General features: G+C 42.1%; 1 protein-coding gene and 1 long non-coding RNA gene across 8 annotated transcripts in view; one reads left to right on the top strand and one right to left on the bottom strand.

The window, feature by feature from the left end:
* The window catches only part of cdh22 (cadherin 22), a 200453-nt gene that overhangs the window by 43737 nt on the left and 131987 nt on the right, over nucleotides 1-24729 (bottom strand). For all 7 annotated transcript variants that reach the window (XM_089009500.1, XM_089009502.1, XM_089009505.1 and 4 more), the window contains 4 exons: nucleotides 6278-6397; nucleotides 4610-4777; nucleotides 2977-3158; nucleotides 2326-2582 (listed from right to left, as the gene is read on the bottom strand). In XM_089009500.1, coding sequence (XP_088865626.1) covers nucleotides 2326-2582; nucleotides 2977-3158; nucleotides 4610-4777; nucleotides 6278-6397 — 727 coding nt within the window. The remainder of the gene's footprint in view (nucleotides 1-2325; nucleotides 2583-2976; nucleotides 3159-4609; nucleotides 4778-6277; nucleotides 6398-24729) is intronic.
* LOC148890742 (uncharacterized) overlaps nucleotides 1-24729 on the top strand; it is a 219077-nt gene that overhangs the window by 80029 nt on the left and 114319 nt on the right. The gene's annotated exons all lie outside the window — the stretch shown is intronic.

The raw sequence follows: 24729 nt of genomic DNA, 5'->3' as shown, positions 1-24729 counted from the left end.
AGATTTGACCTTCTCCATATCTGGTGGAAAAAAAGACTGCGGCCGTGAAGCGCAATCTTCTTCGTTAAAATCGTTCAAGTGAGAATAGTCAGTCTTATGGTGGCGACTCTCAGCAAAGCCAGCAAGAAAGTGAAACGCAGAGGCAAGAATTGAATGATGTCAATGTGCGCCACGACACGATTGCCAACTTTTGGTTTCTATAGGCATTTTCTTATTTAGGCCCAAGAGGGAAAATTAACCTTTTGTGGATTGCCGTGTAGAAGCAACTTTTTTTTGGTTGAAACTGTTTTTCTCAATGAGCCGGAAAAAATAAATAAATAAAATAAAAAAACGGACGGACGGCAACCATGTATTCACCCCACCCCTTTTCCCAGAATCCACAAAAAAGGACTTATGTTCTTAAAATTTGACAGCCATCTCTTTTTTGTAGATACAGGATCTTCTGAAAGCCACAGCTGTCTGCCAGATGTTTGATTTACCTTCTGGAATATGTGTGATGATTTTAGCCGCAGCATTTGAAGCTTGCGGCAAAGTACCCAGGATGCACTGCTATAAATGTTGACACTGTGTTTCTGTACTGCCCCCTCCCGTTCTCCCCCCCCCCCCCCCCGACCTGCCCTTAGCTCAAACCCCATTCCTCAGTTTGCGTTAATATGGTGGTTCAAATGATCAATCAATATCAGGCTTCTCAGAGCTTATCGCCAACCAATTATTTGCATCAGTTGTGTTGGAGGAGGTAAGATATCAAAAACATGCGGTGTGGGGACCCCAGAGGACCGGAGCTTCACACCTGTGGATTTGCTTGATCGTCTGTCATCTTAGAGCTTCCTGTGGCTTGGCAGCTGAGTTTATTGTGCGTGTGCGTGTGTGTGTGTGTGTGCGTGTGTGTGTGTGTGTGTGCGTGTGTGTGTGTGTGTGTGTGTGTGTGTGTGTGTGAGTGTGTTTGTGTGCGTGCATGTGAGTGTGTGTGTGTGTGTGTGTGTGTATGAGAGACCGCCACCTTGCCAACTTCACCCCATTGGTGGCATTTGGCCAGTCCCCTTCCCCCCTCCTCCCATCCACTTAATCACCCATTCCTTTTCTATTGCCCACACGTGCACACGCAGAGAGCCCCCATACCCCTAGGCCGGCTGTGAACGACAACCCCGCCAGCGTGTTGTACTTTATTACATGCGGAACCTGGATGCCTCATGCATTTTTTATGGGTTAATTTGCACAGGCCCCGTGAGTGTCAGCGTTACACTCTGTCAGCGACACTGTCTTAACTCTTATCAAGTCTGAACCGCCTTGCAATTGCTCTTCCGAGGATGCATAAAACCCGAGGCCTTGATACAGGAGATTACCTGACGATACTGTCTCTTATCTTGAACCCTGATCACAGGAGGAACATAAATAACTAAATAAATAAATAAACAAATAAATAAACAAACACATAAATAAATAAATAATGGAGGGACAGATGATAAAGCACCACCCGTTGTGTGGGTTGGAGATGCAATCGTCCGCCTATGGAAACTGCCCTGCCGGTGAATTATGAGTAGTTTTAAGACCATTTTTCATGATGTAAATTTGGTTTGGTTAAAAAAAAAAGATTTACAGTGGTGAGGTCATCATATTCAGCAACGGGGAGCCACTTTGCATTGCATCCTGACGCCAGCTCTGACCTTATCCGTTTTATTTCCTGCTGACATTTTTGCATCAAAAGTACATCGATTCAAGTTTACTTAGTCCAATTAAATTACACTCGTTGACGGGCTTTAAAACATCCCAATTGCCTGACAGCCTGAAAAGACCAACCAAGTTCACCAGGATTTCTCAAACTCGAGCAGAAATGCGTGTCACCTCCGGCAACCAAAAATGTAATTTATGTTGCAGTCTTTGAAAGTCGACCAGTTTGGGGTGTTCGTGTGTACGCCGACTACATGCCCGAAGAATGGCCCTTGTGAGGACAAAGAAATGTACATTTCTCCACTGTGATACTAATAAAGGTAAATCCAATCTAATCCAATCCAAAGCAGAATCCATCCAGAATATGTACAGTATATGTGTGAAATTATTAATAATATACTATTTTTGGGGGCTTCAGGGGGGATTCGTTTTGTTTTTATTTTATTCTGTAAAACAATTATGGCGTCACAGTGGGTGACAATCTATCATTGTAAATGGAATGGGGAGGCGTGGTCAAAGTTTGAATGGCATTTCAGGCAGCCAATGACAATCCATACACCAATCCAACATGAACCCATTGATCCATCCATTGACCAATGCATCCATTCATCTATTCATCCATCCATTTTACAGATTTCGGTTAGGCCCTCTTCATACCTGACCGGTTTATTCTTCACATCCGGGTCTCGGGCAGTGACGACGCCAATGAGTGCTCCCACTCTGGTGTCCTCCTGCACCTCCATGACGGTGCCCTCGGCAGGTTGAAAGAGCGGCGGCTCGTCTACGTCCGACACGCTGACACGGACAATGGTCTGGTCCCGGAAGGAGCCCAGATCCACAAAGCGAGGATCCGCGTGTTTATTTACGGCTTCCACCACAACATTGTGCGTGCGCTTGCTCTCAAAATCCAATGGCTGGGGAAGGAAAATTGTAAAAATGTGGTTTGTCTCAATTCTGACTGTCAAGGCACGCTCATTAAGGAGTTATTGAGCCAAAAAACTGGCAACCTAATTCTGTCACTTTTATTAAACAAAAACAGCACCAAAGAAATCCGATAATTGTGCTCGTTCCCCACAAAGGATATTGGACCACGTCTCGACAGAGCTAAAACAACATCATCAACATTTGCTGCAGAAAAAAATAAACGAAATGCGTGTGGTAGCAAGATGTGAAACGTGACAATGGAACGTTCCAAAGTCAAACAAATTCAACCTATTTTTTAGCCATGCAACAAACAAATGTTTAGTCAGCTGGGGAGCATAATTTAAATTACCAAAACATTTTTTGCGCTTTTCAGTTGACACCCACCTTCTTGATGGAGACGACAGCTTCTTGGGTCACGGCGTCGGTGGTCACCTTGAAGAGTTCGCCCCCTTCCTGGATCAGGTAGCTCATGTCTGTGTTCTCCCCCATGTCTGCATCCGTGGCGATGACCCGTCCCACTGGCGTGCCGATGGTGGCGCCTTCTGACACCATGAACTGGTACATCTCTAGCGGGCGGGACAAACGGAGCATCACATTTACAACTAGACAGAGTAAATGTCATGTTCTAAATTTTATAAAAGCAAACAATCCAAAATGGTTTATAAAAGTGGAATCATGAGAAACACTGAATTCCTTTAGTGGCCATTCGACTGAGCCCCCCCCCCCCCCTCCATTTTTACATCACGATGGACTAAATTCTGAGTATATGAGAGCGGCCGAATCATTACTCTTGCTAGGTTGATCCCTCCGACTGCGCAAACACAATTGCAAGATGTAGAGGTTATGAATACTGAAATAAGAAAAGACGTATGAGGCATATCGGGTTCAATTTGGGCCAGAATGATTCTGCTCCTCGAGCTGTAAAAGAACATTTGAAAAAGAATAAGTCGTGTCGTAGCAGTCACGTTTACATGTCACGCTTGACTTTTGGCAATGACAAAAAAAGGATACCTTTTTTTCCCTCAGTGATGACCCACAGTGGAGCGCCGCGATTCGCAATTGGGATGATGAACTATTTTGAGGAGCATTTTTTATTTTTCTTAGGGCTGAATGAGCTTTTCATTAGACTGCAGAAGCAAAATTAAAATTAAGCAGCCGTGAGCGACCATTTCATTGACAAAACCCATCAAGAGAATGCTTCACTTTTTTATTTTCTTTGGACATTTCTTCATTTTTTCCCCCTGAAAGTCGTGTGACTCATTTTTAATCAGAGATGCAATCAAACTTTTCAATAAGATTTTGTTGCACTTATTATCAATGTGACCTCTTTTTTTTGCTCATACATCAGGTTTTCGTCATCATATTTAAATATATATTGTAATATTTGTTGGTTTGGATTTGCCTTTATTAGTCTCGCAGTGGAGAAATTTACATTTATGAAATATGTTTGAGGTTCAGCAGGAAGTGGACTTTTGTTTTCTCCTTGAAACGTCTTTGCTAGAAATGCCGAGCAATGAGGTCAAACATAAAAGAATAAAAATACAAATAAAACACAAAAAATCTTCTGTGCAAAATCCTTCTGTGCAAAGGAAAAAAAATACAAACATTATTGAAATTTGCATCAAAAAATACGTTTTGAGGCGCTGCAGGCTATATATAATAAATATGTACTGTGGACCAAGATGAGTGATTTCCACTTCTCAGAAAACTTGAATTCAGATGGAATTGAGTGATTGTCTGTTGACCAAGCCAGAAAACTTGAAATAGTAAAGTTAGTGGCGGAGCTTGATCTTGACCTAAATTCATTTAAATAAATAAATAAATACATACATAAATAAATAAATAAATAAATGTTTTTTCTGGTGACAGAAAAAGCGTTGATAAGGTTCATATTGTGCATATGAACCTTATCATATATTTCAATCAATACTTTTCATATAGACATAATTTTGGACTTTAGCATATTTTTTTTCTTTCCTTCAAGCTCGGTCAGCAGGAGAATGTTTCAAATACTCACTCTGCGGGAAGCGTGGCGGGTTGTCATTAACGTCTGTGATCACTATGGTCACTGTGGTAGAACCGGAAAGACCGCCCATTTGTCCCGCCATGTCGGTCGCCTTGACAACCAGCTCGTAACGATCCTGAGTTTCGCGGTCCAGATCTGCCACGGCTGTCATGATGATCCCTAATGATAGCCGGATGGGCGGCGAGAAGAAAAAAAAATAAAGAAAAAGAAACAGAAGGAAAATGAAGACACAATGGAAAGCTACCATTTAGCAGGAAACAGAAATAAACAACTTTGATAACCTGCACAAACATCAACGTCAGGCAAGCAAGGGCATTGTCCTTGTTTGGAAGAAAGGTGACCTTCTCATCTCTGGCCCTGCAGCACGAGTGTCCAGCTGATTTACTTTGCACTGGTAATCTAATTCCTACCCTCGCCAGGGGATTCTCCACATCAGAATCTATTGATGCATTTGACCAGTTTAGTGCTCCATCTCGCTCCCAGAGGACCACCACACTGTGTTGGGCATACGACTCAATGATTCAAGTCACAGTTAAGCCTTTGACCGACAAGCAGCCAACATGCAGTACATGCAGCGATGCAGTTAAGGAGATGACATACCCCCCACCTGCCAACCCCGCCCCCCTCTCTCTCTCCCACCAATTCATCAAATACCAGAGTGGGATGCCTCGAAAGTTGTAAACCCTGATCAACATCACATTAGAGAGGCTTCATGTAGATAAGGCTTTTATTCATGGAAGCAGTCAGTTTAACGCGTGTGATCCACATCCCAATGTGTGATGCACCGCTGAAATATTCTCCCAATTTTACCGGTTGTGACCGCGCACACCAACTGTGAAATAAAGCTCCAGTATGCATACTATTAATTTGATATAGAAGACACGGAAGACATGGTAATCTTTTTTTCCCCTTTGGTCGTTCCCCTTTCTGCTCAGCAGACAAAGAAAATGTGAGTCTGATTGCGGTTTTGAAAAAAAAAATGACCTACCCGACATTTTTCGGCTTGCGTACGTTTTTCAGCAACACAGAAGCAAAATGTCTCCAATATATGGCTCACAACACTTTTGAGGTTCTTTGGCTTTGCGGTCATCAAGTTAATCAACTGCAGCACATAAGAGTTTGTCCTTGTAAGTCACACAGACTTTGAAGAGATTTTTTTTTTCCCATAAAAATATTGACTACTAGCTTAGGGGGTCTTCAGATTTCAATATACAATTCTGAAATTCAGATGTCTGTCCTAGTGTCCTAGCAAATCTCTGTATAGTCAGTACAGGACATTTATTCTCATTCTGTGCTTCTCTTTTTTTTCTTTCCAAATAATACCCGTGGAGGCGGGCATCTAAGATGGGACCGTCTCCACAGTAACTGCTTCACAAGACTTGAGCTGCCAAGCTCCCGTGACGCTTCGCAACGGCTTGTTAAAGGCTGTGAGGGCAAGAAATCAATGATATTCAACTTGTTTGCTCAAATGAATGAAAGTCATTGAGTGAAACTTCATTGGGTGGCTTGTTTAGCTTGATTGCTTTTATATTTTTAAGCCACAAAAAGCGATTAGTTGAGGGAATTGTGGCCTCTCAGTGTTCAATCGTTTCAGGTAAAGTAAGGAATGGAAAAATAAATACATAAATAAATAAATAACTACACAGAGTTATGACTTACCTGTGTGTCTGCCCACTGTGAAATACTTTTCTCCATCTGGTACGCTGTAGACAACCCTGGCACTGCTGCCGTAAGACGGGTCGTCCGCGTCTGACGCTGTTATCTTGAGGACAGAAGTGCCTATCGACACAAAGCAAGAGTTTCAAGTTTCGCCTTGGACGAAATGTTTGCCCAATGATAATGAATAGACTCTGCACGTTGATGTTATTTATTTGTTTGTTTATTTATTCTTTATTTCTTTGGATTTTTGTCTGTTTATTTATTAATGTATTTATAATTCATTTATGGATTTATTTTTATTGTTTTAAATGTATTTAAATGTATTGTAATTAATTAATTTATTAATTCATCTGTATACATTATGTTTGTTTTTATGTATTTATTTATCTATTCATTTATTTATTTGTATTTTTAAATAGTTAATTTGTTATTTATTAATTTATGTATTCTTCCTTTAAAGTTCAATTATTTTTTTTGTTGTGTTTATTTATGTATCTTTCTATTTTGTTATTTAGTGATATATTTTAAAACTGTAAGGCCCAGAAGAAGAGTGTTGTCATCATCATTTCGCAAAAAAAACATTTGCTGCTGATTATTGTGATTGTTTGCCGCGATGATGTGACAATTGTCTGGGTGATCTCATGAGGAGATGCAGCGCTTTGAAATGAAAAAGAACATACAGCCAATGTAACATTAGCAGCATAACCATTAAAGACAATTACTAGTACTTTGGTGACGACAGACAACATCCAAACAGCCAAGCGGCCTCTGGAAGGGTTTTGCAAGTCCACATTGTCCAATCTGACAAATCTCTCATGTCATTTGAGCAACTGGTGAGATGTGAGAGCATTTAAAGTTAATGACATGTCGTCACATCTAATCATTTGTTCACCTTTCACGAAAGCTCAGCCCACAACATTTCAAGGCTGTCCAACAACAAGACGATTGAGAAACAACAGTGCTTCAGAATGTATGTTTACGTTTTGTGAAGAAATCCCCCAAAAGACGACGATAAGGCTTCTCAAGGACAAACGAGTCAGCCATTGTTTCTTGTCACTGAGGGTAATTACTGACAGCTGGTGGTGTCCACCAAAGGTCACTGCCGTAGCCTTTCTGGAAGCGCTGTCACGCCACAGTTCAGCCAGCGAATGACTGTATGGTAATGGTGCTAATTAAGGGTGAGTTTCAGAGTGCTGTTCACTTCCTCTCATCGTCTCGAGCTGCGAGGGGGAACTTGATCGGTGGTTACTCTGTCACAATGGCTGCTTAATTTATGAGTCCGACTTAGTGCAAACTAGCTCGTAACGCAAGTCAATCATGCTTGCAAATCATTTCGGCCCATTGACATGTCAGTAATCTGTTCCGTTATGGGGAAAAAAGCACTGACCTGCGATATACAAAGATATAAACATAATTTTCTCTTACTCTTCATTCCTTCATTCATTCCTTTCATCAATTTGCTGCTGTGAAATGTAAATTTCTCCACTGTGAGACTAATAAAGGCAAATCCAATCCAATCCAATCCAATCCAATCTTCTCTCTTTCTCTCTCCACATTTCATGATTGTGTTTGTCGGCTTTGATATAATAGCAGAATGTGCAACACACACACACACACACACACACACACACACACACACACACACACACACACACACACACACACACACACACACACACACACACACACACACACACACACACACGCACACACACACACGCACACACACACACAGAAAGTTTTCAATTTACCGTATTTTCTGGATTATATGTCGCTCCGGATTATAGGTCGCACCAGCCAAAAAATGCATAATTAAGAAGAAAAACACATATATAGGTCGCACTTGAGGATAAGTCGAATTTTTGGGGAAAATTTATTTGATAAAATCCAACACCAAACAACATACATGTCATCTTGAAAAGCAATTTAAAACAAATAAATTAAATTAAAATAAAATAGAGAACATCAGGCTCCGTTTCACTTCTTTTTTTCCAACATAACACTGCAGCTCTCGCTCTACGCAACTCCGATGGACACACCTCCTTTTTGGTAACCCAGAACAGTCTTTTACAAGAGTTATCTCATCCATATTAATAATATGATCCGGTGTTACGTTGTGATCATTTACATGCTTTTCAATGAGCGTGCGGAAACTGTTAACCTTGGCATGCAAATCCGCTGGCAGTTTTTGGGACAGTGTTGTCCTTGCTCTGATAGAGAGGCGTTTGCGTTGCATGAAGCGGTAACACCAAGAAGGTCCTCCTGCAAAGCCGTTTATATTCATCTCCTTGGCAACAACCTGGGCGTGGAGACGCAACTGCACCGTTGACAAACCTCTCCCAGCAGCACGTTGTTCAAGCACCCATGCGTGAACTCGTTCCTCCAACTGCGGCCACCTAGCTTTTCGCCCGCGTTTAGCTTTTTTTGTTCTCTTCATTTCAGTAAGAGTAACCTCTGCTTTTCGCCAGTCCCTTACAAGTTTTTCGCTCACTCCAAACTTTCTTTCTGCTGCTCGATTGCCGTTTTCGGCTGCACATTTCACTATCTGCAGCTTGTAAGCTGCATAATATGACTTTCTTTTCGGTGCCATTTTTATTCAGCCCTTCTCAGTTGTGTTTATAAATAATAGGTGTTACAGAAAAATCTGACCCTCCAGAAACCGCGACACAGGGACGACAGATTCTGACGGGTTACAGATTTCCCTGTAACACCTGTTATAGAAATGTGTAGGCGACTGCTCACAGATTTTGACGCCTCACAGATGTTTCAACATCACAATATCAGCACAGGCCAAGAGCGCGCTCTTGCGGTTTAATGTGAAAATAACATGTGAAATGATATACAGTAATAAAAAAAGCATATATAAATCGCTCCGCTTTATAAGTCGCACCCCCGACCAAACTATGAAAAAAACTGCGATTTATAATCCGAAAAATACGGTAGCTTTGCGCATCTTTCTTGCATACTAGCTCTTCAACGAGGCTCGTCTGGGTGAACTCCCAATTGTTTCTGGAATTAGTTGAAAAGGCATGCTTCTTAGCTAATTGGATAACTTCAAGTTCAATTTCATACATGTTTCTTTGCGATTTTTCCCCCACACTTAAGAAAGACCCAATGAGTAAAACTGTTGTCAGGTATTAAATGTTCTGAAATTTCCCTTTATAATATACTTTTGAGGAGGGCCAGAAGTCAGATTTGAAACCATTGAAATGATGTTTTTTTTCAGCATGATACTCAATCTTGTTAAAGAAAAAAAACATTATATAAGGCTCCATAAAACATTATGATAGGCAGATACCACTAAGAGTGGCTTTATGAGGCTTCCCATCAGATCGACTGCAAGCTTTAACTGATGTATTTCTCTGACACATAAACTAGAAGGTAAATTGTGCTTTGTTTCCGTTATCGCCTGACATTTTCCCAGTTCGCTCAAATCCCTGCATGCTAACCACAATGGAAGGAGATAAAGATAGAGCCAATCCCAGTTGGGGCAAGTAAGTGAGATACCTGACTTGTCATAGGGAAAACATTAGACTGGAAAGAGCCTTTTTTATTTATTTGTTATGTCGGGGTGGGGGTCGGAGGGTTACACACAGGGGGTTTGATAATTCTGCCCACCTGCTTGGCCCAACTGCAGCGAGTCCAATAAGTATTTCCATCCCCTGGATTAGTCCCTTATCTTAATTTTCCCCAGGTATCAATGCTGAACTGGTGCTACTGGTTGCATGCGTCGTCAGATGGCTTACTATATAAATGCAAATTATTCTTTATTGCGTTTATATTAAAACAGGGAAGTCAGACAGCAGGTTTGGGACTCGGCAGATTCTATTGGTGACATGGAAGGAAGCCAATCATCTAATGCACTTTTCTCTCGTCAGCATGTCGTGCAGATAGCTGTACACGGTATTTATTGATAGCAGCTAATGTTTTTTTCTCCCTCTCCATCGGTGTTAGTTAGTATTAGCTTTTCAAACTAATTTGGTCATAAGAAGCGATTTATGGACGGAATTGGACAATTTACGGAAAAATACAACACCCCGGAAAGTAGATCAACTATTCGTCAAACTGCCTCTTCTTTTTATTTTGGTCACAAAAACGGACCCCCAGAATTAAACTTGCATTGAGACACTAAAATGATAATATTAAAACGCAATACCACCCAGTTATACTGACATAACAAGAGATTAAACCTCTTCTGGCACAATGCCATTTTTTTCCCTTACGATGAGTGGTAGCTTTCTTTGTATCTGACCAAATTCTTGGAAACTCCAGCAATACTTGAATGTGATTATTTAAAGTGAGGATGGAGAACAATTACCGTATTTTCTGTTGTATAAGGTGCAACAATTTTTTTTGCGCCCTATACACCGGCATATGCAGTATATTTTGCTAATGTAGCCACAAAAGGGCACAAGCCAGTGTCCTATTGTGCCGGTCCCAAGCCCGGATAAATTCAGAGGGTTGTGTCAGGAAGGGCATCTGACGTAAAAAAAAATGTGAATAACAAATATGCGAATCAAACCTATGAATCCCATACCGGATCGGTCGAGGCCCGGGTTAACAACGGCCGCCATTGGTACTGTTGACCTTCAGGGTGCCAGTGGAAAATGGACTACTGTTGGTCGAAGAAGGAGAGTAGAGAGGTGTGCCCGGAGGAAAAGAGAGAAATGGAACGCCGAGAGTATAGAACTAAGAGTAGGAACTTTGAATGTAGGAACAATGACAGGTAAAGGTAGAGAGCTGGTTGACATGATGCAGAGATGGAAGGTTGACATACCAGGAGACCAGGTGGAAAGGGAGCAAGGCTAGAAGCTTAGGGTCAGGGTTTAAGTTGTTCTATCATGGTGAAGACAGAAAGAGAAATGGAGTTGGGGTTATCTTAAAAGTGGAGTTTGTTAGGAATGTCTTAGAAGTAAAAAGAGTATCAGATAGTATGATGAGTCTGAAGCTAGGAATTGAAGGCGTGATGTTCAATGTTGTTTTTGGGTATGCCCCACAAATAGGATGTGAGCTGGCGGACAAGGAGAAATTTTGGTTGGATACAGAACATCCCGAGAAGTGAGAGGGTTGTAATTGGTGGAGACTTCAATGGACATGTTGGCGCAGAAAACAAAGATGATGAGGAGGTGATGGGCAGGTTTGGACTCCAGATGAGGAACGCTGAAGGACAGATGGTGGTTGACTTTGCTAAGAGAATGCAAATGGCTATTGTGAATACTTTCTTTCAGAAGAGACAGGAACATAGGGTGACCTATAAGAGTGGAGGCAGTAGTACACAGGTAGACTACATTTTGTGTCAACGGCGCCATCTAAAGGAAATCAGTGACTGCAAAGTAGTGGTTGGTGAGAATGTAGCCAGACAGCATAGGATGGTGGTGTGTAGGATGAGGCTGGCAGTGAGGAATATGAAGAAACCAAAGGCTGAAGTGAGGACAAAATGGTGGAAGTTGAAAAAGGAAGAGTCTTCCATGACATTTAGGAAGGAGGTAAGACAAGCACTGGGTGGGCAAGAGGTCCTTCCAGATGACTGGCAAACTACAGCGAACATAATCAGAGACACAGGTCGGAAAGTACTTGGTGTATCGAGTGGAAGAAAGGTAGATAAGGAGACTTGGTGGTGGAAAGGGGAGGTGCAGGAGTGTATACAGAGAAAGACGTTAGCAAAGAAGACGTGGGACACTGAGAGGACGGACGAGAGTAGACAGCAGTACACGGAAATGCAGCGCACGGTTAAAGTAAAGGTGGCGAAGGCCAAACAAGAGGCCTATGATGACTTGTATGCTCGGCTGGATAGCAAGGAAGGTGAGACTGATCTTTACAGGCTGGCGAGACAGAGAGACAAAGATGGTAAGGATCTGCATCAGGTTCGGGTAATTAAGGATAGAGATGGCAATGTATTAACAGGTGCCAGTAGTGTGATGGCAAGATGGAAAGAGTACTTTGAAGAATTGATGAATGAGGAAAATGAGAAGGAACAAAGAGTAGAAGATGTGACTGTTGTGGACCAAGACGTAGCAAGCATTAGCAAGGATGAAGTGAGGAGGGCCCTGAAGAGGATGAAGGGGGGAAAGGCACTCGGGCCTGATGATTTACCAATTGAGGTATGGAAGTGTCTTGGAGAGGTGGCGGTGGTGTTCCTGACTGGGTTATTCAACAAGATCTTAGATGGTGAACAGATGCCTGAAGAATGGAGACGAAGTGTACTCATGCCTATTTTTAAGAACAAAGGAGATGTGCAGAGTTGTACTAATTACAGAGGAATAAAGTTGATGAGCCATACAATGAAACTCTGACAGAGAAGGTCAGAAGGAATTGCATTGTGTCTTTGTAGATCTGGAGAAAGCGTATGGCAGGGTGCACAGAGAAGCAGCTCTTCTCTGTGCACCCTGTCATACGCTTTGGTTGGTTGGATAGGATCAGGAATGAGTACATTAGAGGGACAACTCATATTAGAGGCTTTGGAGAGAAAGTCAGAGAGGCCAGACTGAGATGTTTTGGACATGTCCAGAGGAGAGGGAGTGACTATATCGGGATAAGTCTTGAACTGCCAGGCAGGAGACCAAGAGGAAGACCGAAGAGGAGGTTTATGGATGTGGTCAAAGAGGACATGAAAGTAGCTGGTGTGCGAGAAGAGGATGCACAAAACCGGGATAAATGGAGGACATTGATTCGCTGTGGCGACCCCTGAGGGGAAAAGCCGAAAGGAAAAGAAGAAGATGCAGTATATTTTGCTGCTGTGAAATGTAAATTACACCACTGCGAGACGAATAAAGGTACATCCATATCCATATCCATATATCCATGTCCATATTTAAATAAATAAAAAACTACTTAAAATGGAATACAATGCTATTTTTGTCACAGTTTGCAAGCTGGTGATGGCCGTGGATCCCAAATAAGCAGGCAGGAGGGAGCAGCAGGTTGTATTTGACAAATTATATTTAAAAAAAAAAGTCAGCAGGAACAAAGTCTAAAACACCAAAGTCATCCGAACAGAAAAGTACAAAGTACAAACCTGACAGGGTGAAGCAAACACATTCAATGACCCGACACGGAATGTAATAAAAAAACAGATATTTTATGCCTATACAGTAAGACCTATGCTTACAAACTTAATCGGTTCCCAGACGATGTGTAAGCCAAAAAATGTGTATCACAAAAAAATTCCCATAGGAAACCATTAACATGGGAATAATCTGTTCCCGGGTTTCCATAAAATACACTTTTCAACTAAATAAGCCTTAAACCTACACACAACATACCTTATTCTATGTATAATAAATGTGCTATTGTATTGCAATGAAAGAAATACACTGCACTTATAATAAAGTCACTTTATTTACATTTGTGATGGTCATTGATGGCTTGATGGAATGGCTTTGGAGGTCCCAGGTCAAATGGAATTGCTGTGTGGAAAGAGAGGCACATTACATGAGGACTGTAATTAAAGAAATAAACTGCTGTAAAATAATGTTTTATTTACCTTTTTGATGGTTGTTGATGGCTTATAGAAGGAGAGTCACCTTCCATAAGAACTGTTGGTAACTTAACCTCTGGTGTGGCTTTTCTTCTTTGGTTCTTTGGAGACTCATCCTCATTTTTGCTGATTAAAAACCTCTTAATTGACACCTGTTGCTTTCTGACTTGTAAGGTCTTACGAAGCTGAGGCATCACATTATTGTTCATCATGTTGATGATTGTCATAGCCACAGTCTTTTCTGGATGGAACTGCTCAGTAAAAGCCTGCAAATCATTCCACTTTGCCAACATTGCCTTTATGAGCTCACTTGATGCTGCAGCCATCTCCTGCTCCTCAGATGTTCTCGAACCATCCGTTGCTGGCTTTAAAATCCTCAATAAGCGCCGAACTTCCAGGTTGGCATGGTGATATCGGCGTGAATTAGCCATGCTTTCTTGCATAAAATAGCTTTACTCACGCTGTCGCTGGATAGCTGCTTTTCGTTAATCCAAGGAGACTTGGTGGTGGAAAGGGGAGGTGCAGGAGTGTATACAGAGAAAGACGTTAGCAAAGAAGACGTGGGACACTGAGAGGACGGACGAGAGTAGACAGCAGTACACGGAAATGCAGCGCACGGTTAAAGTAAAGGTGGCGAAGGCCAAACAAGAGGCCTATGATGACTTGTATGCTCGGCTGATAGCAAGAAGGTGAGACTGATCTTTACAGGCTGGCGAGAGACAAGAACAAAGATGTAAGGATCTGCATCAGGTTCGGGTAATTAAGGATAGAGATGGCAATGTATTAACAGGTGCCAGTATTGATGGCAAGATGGAAAAGTACTTTGAAGAATTGATGAATGAGGAAAATGAGAAGGAACAAAGAGTAGAAGATGTACTGTTGTGGACCAAGACGACAAGCATTAGCAAGGATGAAGTGAGGAGGGCCCTGAAGAGAATGAAAGGGAAAGGCACTCGGGCCTGATGATTTACCAATCGAGGTATGGAATGTCTTGGAGAGGTGGCGGTGGTGTTCCACTGGGTTATTCAACAAGATCTTAGATGTGAACAGATGCCTAAAGAATGGAGACGAAGTGTACTCATGCCTATTTTTAAGAACAAAGGAGATGTGCAGAGTTTTACTAAGGACATAGGAAGTAAAGTTGTGCATGAGTGTCCATACAATGAAACACTGAGGAAGAGTATGGAAGCTAGACTAAGAGCAGAAGTGAACATTTGTGAGCAGCAGTATGGCTTCATGTCAAAAAAGAGTACACAGATGCAGTGTTTGCTTTAAGAATGCTGATAGAGAATACAGAGAAGGTCAGAAGGAATTGCATTGTGTCTTTGTAGATCTGGAGAAAGCGTATGGCAGGTGCACAGAGAAGCAGCTCTTCTCTGTGCACCCTCATACGCTTGGTTGGTTATAGGATCAGGAATGAGTACATTAGAGGACAACTCATATAGAGGCTTTGGAGAGAAAGTCAGAGAGGCCAGACTGAGATGTTTTGGACATGTCCAGAGGAGAGGGAGTGACTATATCGGATAATCTTGAACTGCCAGGCAGGAGACCAAGAGGAAGACCGAAGAGGAGTTTATGGATGTGGTCAAAGAGGACATGAAAGTAGCTGGTGGTGCGAGAAGAGGATGCACAAAACCGGGATAAATGGAGGACATTGATTCGCTGTGGCGACCCCTGAGGGGAAAAGCCGAAAGGAAAAGAAGAAGATGCAGTATATTTTGCTGCTGTGAAATGTAAATTACACCACTGCGAGACGAATAAAGGTACATCCATATCCATATCCATATATCCATGTCCATATTTAAATAAATAAAAAACTACTTAAAATGGAATACAATGCTATTTTTGTCACAGTTTGCAAGCTGGTGATGGCCGTGGATCCCAAATAAGCAGGCAGGAGGGAGCAGCAGGTTGTATTTGACAAATTATATTTAAAAAAAAAAGTCAGCAGGAACAAAGTCTAAAACACCAAAGTCATCCGAACAGAAAAGTACAAAGTACAAACCTGACAGGGTGAAGCAAACACATTCAATGACCCGACACGGAATGTAATAAAAAAACAGATATTTTATGCCTATACAGTAAGACCTATGCTTACAAACTTAATCGGTTCCCAGACGATGTGTAAGCCAAAAAATGTGTATCACAAAAAAATTCCCATAGGAAACCATTAACATGGGAATAATCTGTTCCCGGGTTTCCATAAAATACACTTTTCAACTAAATAAGCCTTAAACCTACACACAACATACCTTATTCTATGTATAATAAATGTGCTATTGTATTGCAATGAAAGAAATACACTGCACTTATAATAAAGTCACTTTATTTACATTTGTGATGGTCATTGATGGCTTGATGGAATGCTTTGGAGGTCCCAGGTCAAATGGAATTGCTGTTGGAAAGAGAGGGCACATTACATGAGGACTGTAATTAAAGAAATAAACTGCTGTAAAATAATGTTTTATTTACCTTTTTGATGGTTGTTGATGGCTTATAGAAGGAGAGTCACCTTCCATAAGAACTGTTGGTAACTTAACCTCTGGTGTGGCTTTTCTTCTTTGGTTCTTTGGAGACTCATCCTCATTTTTGCTGATTAAAAACCTCTTAATTGACACCTGTTGCTTTCTGACTTGTAAGGTCTTAACGAAGCTGAGGCATCACATTATTGTTCATCATGTTGATGATTGTCATAGCCACAGTCTTTTCTGGATGGAACTGCTCAGTAAAAGCCTGCAAATCATTCCACTTTGCCAACATTGCCTTTATGAGCTCACTTGATGCTGCAGCCATCTCCTGCTCCTCAGATGTTCTCGAACCATCCGTTGCTGGCTTTAAAATCCTCAATAAGCGCCGAACTTCCAGGTTGGCATGGTGATATCGGCGTGAATTAGCCATGCTTTCTTGCATAAAATAGCTTTACTCACGCTGTCGCTGGATAGCTGCTTTTCGTTAATCCAAATTAACAGAAGTTTTTCAACTTCATCGATTGTTGGTGTTCTTCCGCCGAAGATTACTCCACCAGACGTGGTGGGTGTGTATCCTGAAAATAGTGCGTATTTCAAGGTTTAATTTTTAAAAATTTGACGTTCGTAAGATGAAAAGTTCGTAAGATAACGTGTTCGTAAGCTGAGGTGTCACTGTACTCCGGAGCGCCTAATACCCTGGAAAATATGGTTAAATGGGGCAATATTTGCAAGAAAATAAATATCCTATGACATCACAGGACACTACGAGACTAAAAATCAGGCAAATAGAAGACTTGACATGAAATGACCCAGTCAGTACATTTTTGTCCTTTATTAGTTCCGAGCAAGCGATTGGTTCTTCCGTTTTCTGTAGCAGTAGCAACAGGCCATCAGTGGCGACTCCACCACACCTTCCCAGCTCTGCGAGAGCGATGGTTCAATTAGCCAAGGGAGCCCGCTGCGAAAGCGTGCGAGACACGGTACTGACAGCTATTTAAGAGGTGGGCTCGTAAAAGAGATTTGTGCCCACTTTAGTCCCTGGTCGCGCCGGCGAAAGGGTCGAACGGCCGCTGAGACGTCGCCGCATCATACGCGGGACTACTGACTGCTCCTCGCCTTGCATTATGGGTCATTTAGTCAAGTCGTAAAAACTGACGTGTTTTCACATGAAAAGTTATTTCATCACCGCAGCCACCGTGATTTATTTCACCACCGTTCGTGCAAACGCCTTGAGTGAGAGCGCGATGAGGAATAAAGGAAGGGGAAGAAAAAAGGCCGGCGTGTCATAAAAGCCAATGGTTGCTTACATTGATCCTTTTTGAGATCTTGACGAGGATTTAGGGAGATGTTTCATCCCTCCTGACAGACGTTGTAAATCCCATTTTGGTTAGGCTTTGAACTCATGCCTTATAATACATCATATCAGTGTATTATAGTCTATTTTTTTGTCTTACAATATTTTGCAGTCCTGAAATTAATCCACCGTCTGGAGTGAAAACACCTTGTCAATGTAGCAAATCAAATATGTTTGTCATTTTTACCCAATTTAAATGCCATAAAATCCTGTGTAACATACCCATCCATGTAAAATACGGCCCTTTAAAAAATGTTTTTTCTTTCTCTCTACCTATGGATTATAGAGTATCCTGATTTACTGCTTTCCATTTTTATCATCTGGTCTCATTTGTGCAAGTGTATTTTATTAATGGTCCCACAACACTGTCTCCTTATACACCATAAAGCACAATGTTTCAAAGCAGCCCTCTCATTCACTGTACAAAGAGATAAGTGATGGTTAATGAACAGTTTTGCATTTTATTGTTGAACGCCGCTGCTGAGCTGTTGTAATGAGCGCGCCAAGATAACTCGTGAACCAAAGGAGCTCGTAAATGCACCGCTTGTTTGCAAAGTAACGTCACGAACACAGGAGTGATTTTGCAGGTGAAAAAAGTACATTTGAGGATAAATCTGTTGGTTAACAAGTGATCAGCGGGAAATAAATGTTTAGAGTAATTTATGAACTGCCTTTGAAAAGTAATCTGGAAATTTTGCAAAAGATGCTAGCTGTTTAATTGGCTGTCGCTGAGCAGCAATAGGTGCGGTAAAATGTGATTTAACGTTATTCCCGGGCTGTTGTGTTATTAACTCATTCACCGCCAAACGTGCAAACATTTGTCCACTCCAGTGCCAGGGGGTTTTCACCATTTTCCCTCAAATTGCTGACCCACAGAATACAGTGGTATCTCGGTTCTCGAACGCCTCACAGTTCGAACAAATCGGAGTTCGAACAAAATATTCGAGATATTGATCACTGGCCACCTTATTATTCCTGCAGGGTATCTGATCACTGGCAGGGCATAGCTGTTTATTGCCCGGGTCTTGTTCTTGCCATTGAGCTGGCTTCTGAGGACTTGCCTCACCCGCTGGAGGTATTTGGTCGTAGCCGCTTTCCTTGTTGCTAATTCGAGGTTGCCATTGGCCTGTAGTATACCGAGGTACTTGTAGCTGTTTTCAATGTCTGCTATTGTTCCTTCAGTGAGTGAGACCCCTTCAGTGTGGACTACCTTGCCCCTCTTAGTCACCATCCGACTACATTTCTCCAGCCCGAATGACATTCCGATATCACTGCTGTAGATCCTGGTTGTGTGGATCAGGGAGTCTATGTCCCTTTCGCTCTTAGCATACAGCTTGATGTCATCCATGTAGAGGAGGTGACTGATCGTAGCTCCATTTCTGAGGCGGTATCCATAGCCTGTCTTGGCGATTATCTGGCTGAGGGGGTTCAGTCCTATGCAGAACAGCAGTGGGGAGAGTGCATCACCTTGGTATATGCCACATTTGATGGACACTTGCGTTAGTGGCTTGCCATTGGCTTCAAGTGTGGTTTTCCACATCCTCATCGAGTTAGCAACGAAGGCTCTCAGGGTCCTGTTGACCTTATACAACTCCAAGCATTCATTGATCGATGTGTGTGGCATCGAGTCATATGCTTTCTTGTAATCAATCCAGGCTGTGCACAGGTTGGTATGTCGGGACCTGCAGTCTTGAGCGACTGTTCTGTCAACCAGCAGCTGATGTTTGGCACCTCTAGTATCTCTACTAATGCCTTTCTGTGCTTTGCTAATGTATTGATCCATGTGTCCACTTATCTTAGCCGCAATGATGCCTGACATGAGCTTCCATGTTGTGGAGAGACAGGTTATTGGCCGATAGTTGGAAGGAACTGCACCCTTTGAGGAATCCTTCATGATCAGGATTGTTCGCCCTTTGGTTAGCCATCCTGGGTGAGTCCCATCCATCAGCAGCTGGTTCATTTGTGCTGCTAGGCGCTCGTGGAGAGCTGTGAGTTTCTTTAGCCAGTAGGTGTGGACCATATCCGGGCCTGGTGCCGTCCAGTTTTTCATACCTGAGACTCTTCCTTGTATATCTGCCGCTGTGATGGAAACTGGGTTCTGTTCAGGGAGGTTGCTGTGCTCCTCTTTCAGAGTCACCAGCCATCGTGCACTGCTGTTATGTGCGACCTCCTTCTCCCATATGCCTTTCCAGTATCTTTCAGTTTCCAGCCTTGGAGGGTCTGCTCTGCTGTTAGAACCCTGCCACTGAGCGTACACTTTCGCAGGTTGTGTTGCGAACAGCCTGTTTATTCTTCTGGCCTCATTCTCTTTCGTGTACCTCTTTAGGCGACTGGCCAAGGCCTGGAGCCTTTGTTTGGCAGTTTCGAGTGCTTCAGGTATGGTTATCTGCATGTACCTCTTGGGTATTGGCCTTTTATTCACACCTCTCTGGGTCTCCGTCAATTGACTCACATCTTTCCGAGCCGCCTTGATCTTGGCCTCCAACCGTCTTTTCCATGGTGGGTAATGAATCTCGTGGCTCTCATGGTTGCTCTTGTAGCCAAGCATGTCTAGGATCACTGATGCTGAGGTGTATATCAGCTCATTGGTTTCCATGATCGTTCCGGTCGGGATCGTTCTCAGTGCTGCATTCACAGTTTCCATGAGACTTTCAGGTGGTACTTCACATAGCCGTTGTAATCGGTGCCTTCGTTGCCCAGTTTTCATTCTTGCCATGATCTTATCTCTCAGGTCATTTGCTGCCTCGCTCAGCATTTCATTTATTGGGGCTGGCTTCCCAATCTCATTATTCATTGGGGCTTGCCTCCCAATCTCTGGTTGAACCTCTTCCTGTGATGTGGCAGCCTGGGGCCCTTCACCTCGGAATTTGTGTTGTACCTCATCAATCTCAAGTTGTGATAGCAATTGCCGTTTGTGGATATTGGAACACTGAGCTACTAGTTGTTTCGTGGTCAACCGTGACTGTGGGTTTCGAAGTAACCATTCAGCCCCCATTCTCCGCATGTAACCCCTCTGACTAGGGTTGCTTGAGTAGTAGCATTCCAACAGAGCCATGTTATCGCATCTCGTCCATCTCCGCTTTGTCCCATTTTTCATCAGGGTGCTCTGGTTCCCCAGCACCTGACGCAGACCTTGTTTGGCCGGGCGACGTCTGAGCCGGCATGTCATTCCATTTATCGTCTCTCATCATTGTATGAGGTAGGCATTAGCGTGAAGGGTCTTGCCCAAGGACCCACACTGGATGATGTCATTGTGCTCATTTCTGCTCATTTTCTCTGCCACAAGTGGGATTCGAACCCTCGTCTCCCATATGCCAAACCGATGCCTTAACAACTGAGCTATCCAGCCGCTGCGTCAACTGAGCTATCCAGCCGCTGCATATATATATATATATATATATATATATATATATATATATATATATATATATATATATATATATATATATATATATATATATATATATATATATATATATATATATATATATATATATATATATATATATATATATATATATATATATATATATATATATATATATGTTGGGTGTGTAACTTCATGGTTACAATGGGACCTATGCGGATCTGCAGTGTGGATCACAGTTCTGAGTTTGCGGGACCTATTTGCGTTGTGTGTCTATGTTTGCCAGATCTGTGTTCATACATTTGACAGTCCCTCCAACTATTCACCATGACAATGTGAGTTCAAAGGGCCTGTTCATTACATTAACTTGGAATCAGAATGCTTTTCGTATTACTTCACCGTCACTCAAAATGACTCAAATTACAATTTAATCCCAGAAACACACCAATAACTGTTTTTTTTAAATAACAATTCACCACCTCCACCTTTTGAATTCCGTGCCACTTTGCAGAGAGATGCATAACGCTAATTAGCATGGTTGCACAAAATAATAACCTGTGTTATTTGGTCAAAGAAAATCAGTCGTTCTGCAATAACATGAGATCTAATGCGGATCGGCGTCAATCAATGGCAGTACACCAGTGTTGAGCGCACGTTGATTCAGACATTGCTGCTCGTCCGCGTCAGAACGCTTGGCAGCGACTATCGATTGGAATTTACTGGTCCCGGCGATCTGTCGCATCCATTGATATCATGACAGACGGGAGCCATCCTAATGTCGACTGCAGCACTTTGCCTGGGGTTATCTCACTGTGGCAGAGCAACAGAGGCGTGATCAGCCCTTTAATTTGCGCATGACATTCAAAAATGCACAAGAGCGCTCAGACGTATACTATAGTTGAAGAAGCACTTTGGATTGATGGACACTGCAAAGCTGCTTCAAAGGTAGAAAGCTGAGAAAGACAATCATCATGATGATTCTTCAAACAGGACATTCTCATCTGTTCTGTTCTGGAAATACACCCCAAATTCAACCTTACGGTCCATGTGTGACGGGTGTCACAACAGTGAGTGTCTTGAGCTCCACGTTGCTGCCATCTTAATAATACCAGATGCTTGGATGTGTCCTTTTATTTCTTTTATAGCTGCAACACAGTATGGCAGAAGGGATGGGTGAAGTTGTATGGGTTTCGTCTTGTGAATAACATAAGACTTCTCCAAGTATTTCTGAGAACTATGGGTGGGACATTGTGCCATACTGTGCGCCGTTGCGTCACTTCCGTCATAATTTAATAATCTTAGTGCACAACTCCGTTACATATGTACTAAGAGGTTTACATATGAATACTGTCTTTGTCTTCAGACTCTGTGAAGCAGTACTTTCCCAACTTGTTTGGTCACCCCTCTTCTCAGTAACCTTAATCAATTGTATATTTGGCATCTTTATTCCATGTACGTCAAGATCCGTCTCTTGCAAGTTCAGTCTTTTTAGACCGCTCATCTTCTTATTCATTACAAGGTAGGCGGTTTCAGGATTAGGCTCTTGGAGGGTGTTGGGGAAGGATTATAGCAGGGGTGGACAATTCCGGTCCGTGAAAACTAACATCCAGTGTTCTGACACACCCGATTTAAACGGCCAGCTCATCTACGAACTCTCTTGGATAATAATCCAGATCATTTAAAGGACAATCGACGTGACCTTTTTGTTTCCTAACTGACATCAGAAAAACATTTTTTAGCATCTTAAATACCGAACACACGCAGTATGATATTTTTAGTCAAATGCAAAACACCAATAAAAATGACTTAATGTGTCTAAAAAGTACTTTAATTTGAGACCGGAAGTGGCCAGTTTCAGAAGGTCCCGCCCCCATGTTCGTGGTGTCACGGCAAGACGTCTTGCCTTGCTCGAGAATCAAAACAATGGCTTCAGATTCGGAGAAAATGCTTTCTTGTTACACATCCAGTTATGAATATGATTCAAATAGTTTGCAATCGATTAAAGAATTTATTCTGTGTCATTTTGAGGCATCAGGGGTGGGAAATGTCGCACCCAAAAAAGACAGAACATGGCGATAAAGCCGTGTAAGGGATTAATCAGCCCGTTTCCACAGGCTGATTAATTCCTTATATGGGGCTTTGTCGCCCCCTTCTCCCTCTTTGTGCTTCTACACAACGTTTTCAGACCAAAACTAGAGCAAAATGCATTGATGTGATGGAAGGACTGCTACAATGTGTCCTTTTCTTTCGGTCAGGGGCGTTCCTTCAGTGACGGAACGTACTGACTCGTCACCAACTCAAAAACAAGAATATTCAGCGCGAGTCTTAAAAGGTAAAATATAGCTATATGCGGTGGAATCTTTGTAAAATACGCTCAGTAGAAGTCATTTGAAGATATTTCACAAAAAATATGGACGCAACTTGTCCGGAGACGTCGGTTGTCCTTTAAATCGGGTGTGTTGGACCAGGTAGACATACAGTATAAAGCATCCAGTATGTCAGTCTTCAGGAATCAATGGATTGTAGGCGGATTTTAGACTGTCCCCTAATGTCTTGCAATGCCACGAATTCAGCCTTGCTCTTTGCATCACAACCATGTTAAACTTTCATTAAAAAAAAAAAAAACATGTATTCTGTACTAAGGAATGCTCCGGTGCGCATTCATGTCCCTGCTGGATGTGTCGTAGAAATAGAGGTTAAAAGCTCAAACATTGCAATGCTGAAAATGTACTCAAAGCCCTAACTAAGTAGCCTTGAGGATATGTAGCAATATAGCTGTTTGGCAATACTTAAAGCCTTGGGTTTTTAAACTCTCACGAGTCCTTAGTCAAGCTGCATAAATATTTGAACATTTACTATTGATGGGGAACATCACATGGAGGGTAGTTAGGGGGTGGGGGACTGGCTTGTGTTCAAATATTAATGATGCTTTACCAAACATAAACATGAAGACGGAATTTAAATGTAAGCCACCTGCTACAAAACACTGTTGCAAAGCTGCTGTTGATACAGAGATGTAACTGTCTCTCTCTTTAGAGATATATAAAAAAACATCCTGTTAGAGGCGACAGAAAACACTTTATACCAACACGGCTGTCTCATTTCACAGTATAAAGACTACATTTCGCCAGTCTCAATGCAAGAAATATGGAAAATACACCAATTGGTCTCTCTGCAAAAGAGCTGCTGGAAGACATGTGAAAGTGAACCACGTTGACAAAGCAACATGACTGGACCAAGAACAAATAGGACCACAAGACAAAATGTGATTTCTGACTATCCTTTTTCAATTCTGAGGCTGGAGTTGTACCAAGTCTTTACGAGACAGATTAAATATACCCTGTCACAGAGTGACAATCACCTGAAAAAAAAAACCCAAAACAAAACAAAACAGAACAATTGTGGTAAAGCAAAGTTACAAATAAGGCATGGAAGATGGGGAGAATCCAAAAAGTCCAAATAGGAAATTCTGGGGCCAAGATTCAAACCCTGAACCTCAAACCTTTTAGGCAGGCTACAAAACATCAAAACTGTGCTCCGTAGGCCACATTTAAATTCAAATCTCAAAAATTTACACATGACCTTATTGACAGACCCGTTCTAGCCAGTTAAGGGAAATGAGAATCTGAGCTTGTCTATATGGGTCCTGCAACTATCTGGCATTATAAGTATGGCTAGATAGCTAGATAGCTACATAGCTACACAGCTAGATAGCTCAAAAGCTCGATAGCTAGTTCCATAATAATGTAGGTAGTAGGTAGGTAGATAGGTAGGTGGGTACTGTCG

Source organism: Hippocampus bargibanti, linkage group LG12, assembly GCF_051943395.1.
Source record: "Hippocampus bargibanti isolate YZ-2025 linkage group LG12, ASM5194339v1, whole genome shotgun sequence".
In the NCBI taxonomy this organism is placed as follows: domain Eukaryota; kingdom Metazoa; phylum Chordata; class Actinopteri; order Syngnathiformes; family Syngnathidae; genus Hippocampus; species Hippocampus bargibanti.
The sequence above is the reverse complement of the archived record's forward strand: the minus strand, read 5'-3'. Positions and strand labels throughout refer to the sequence as shown.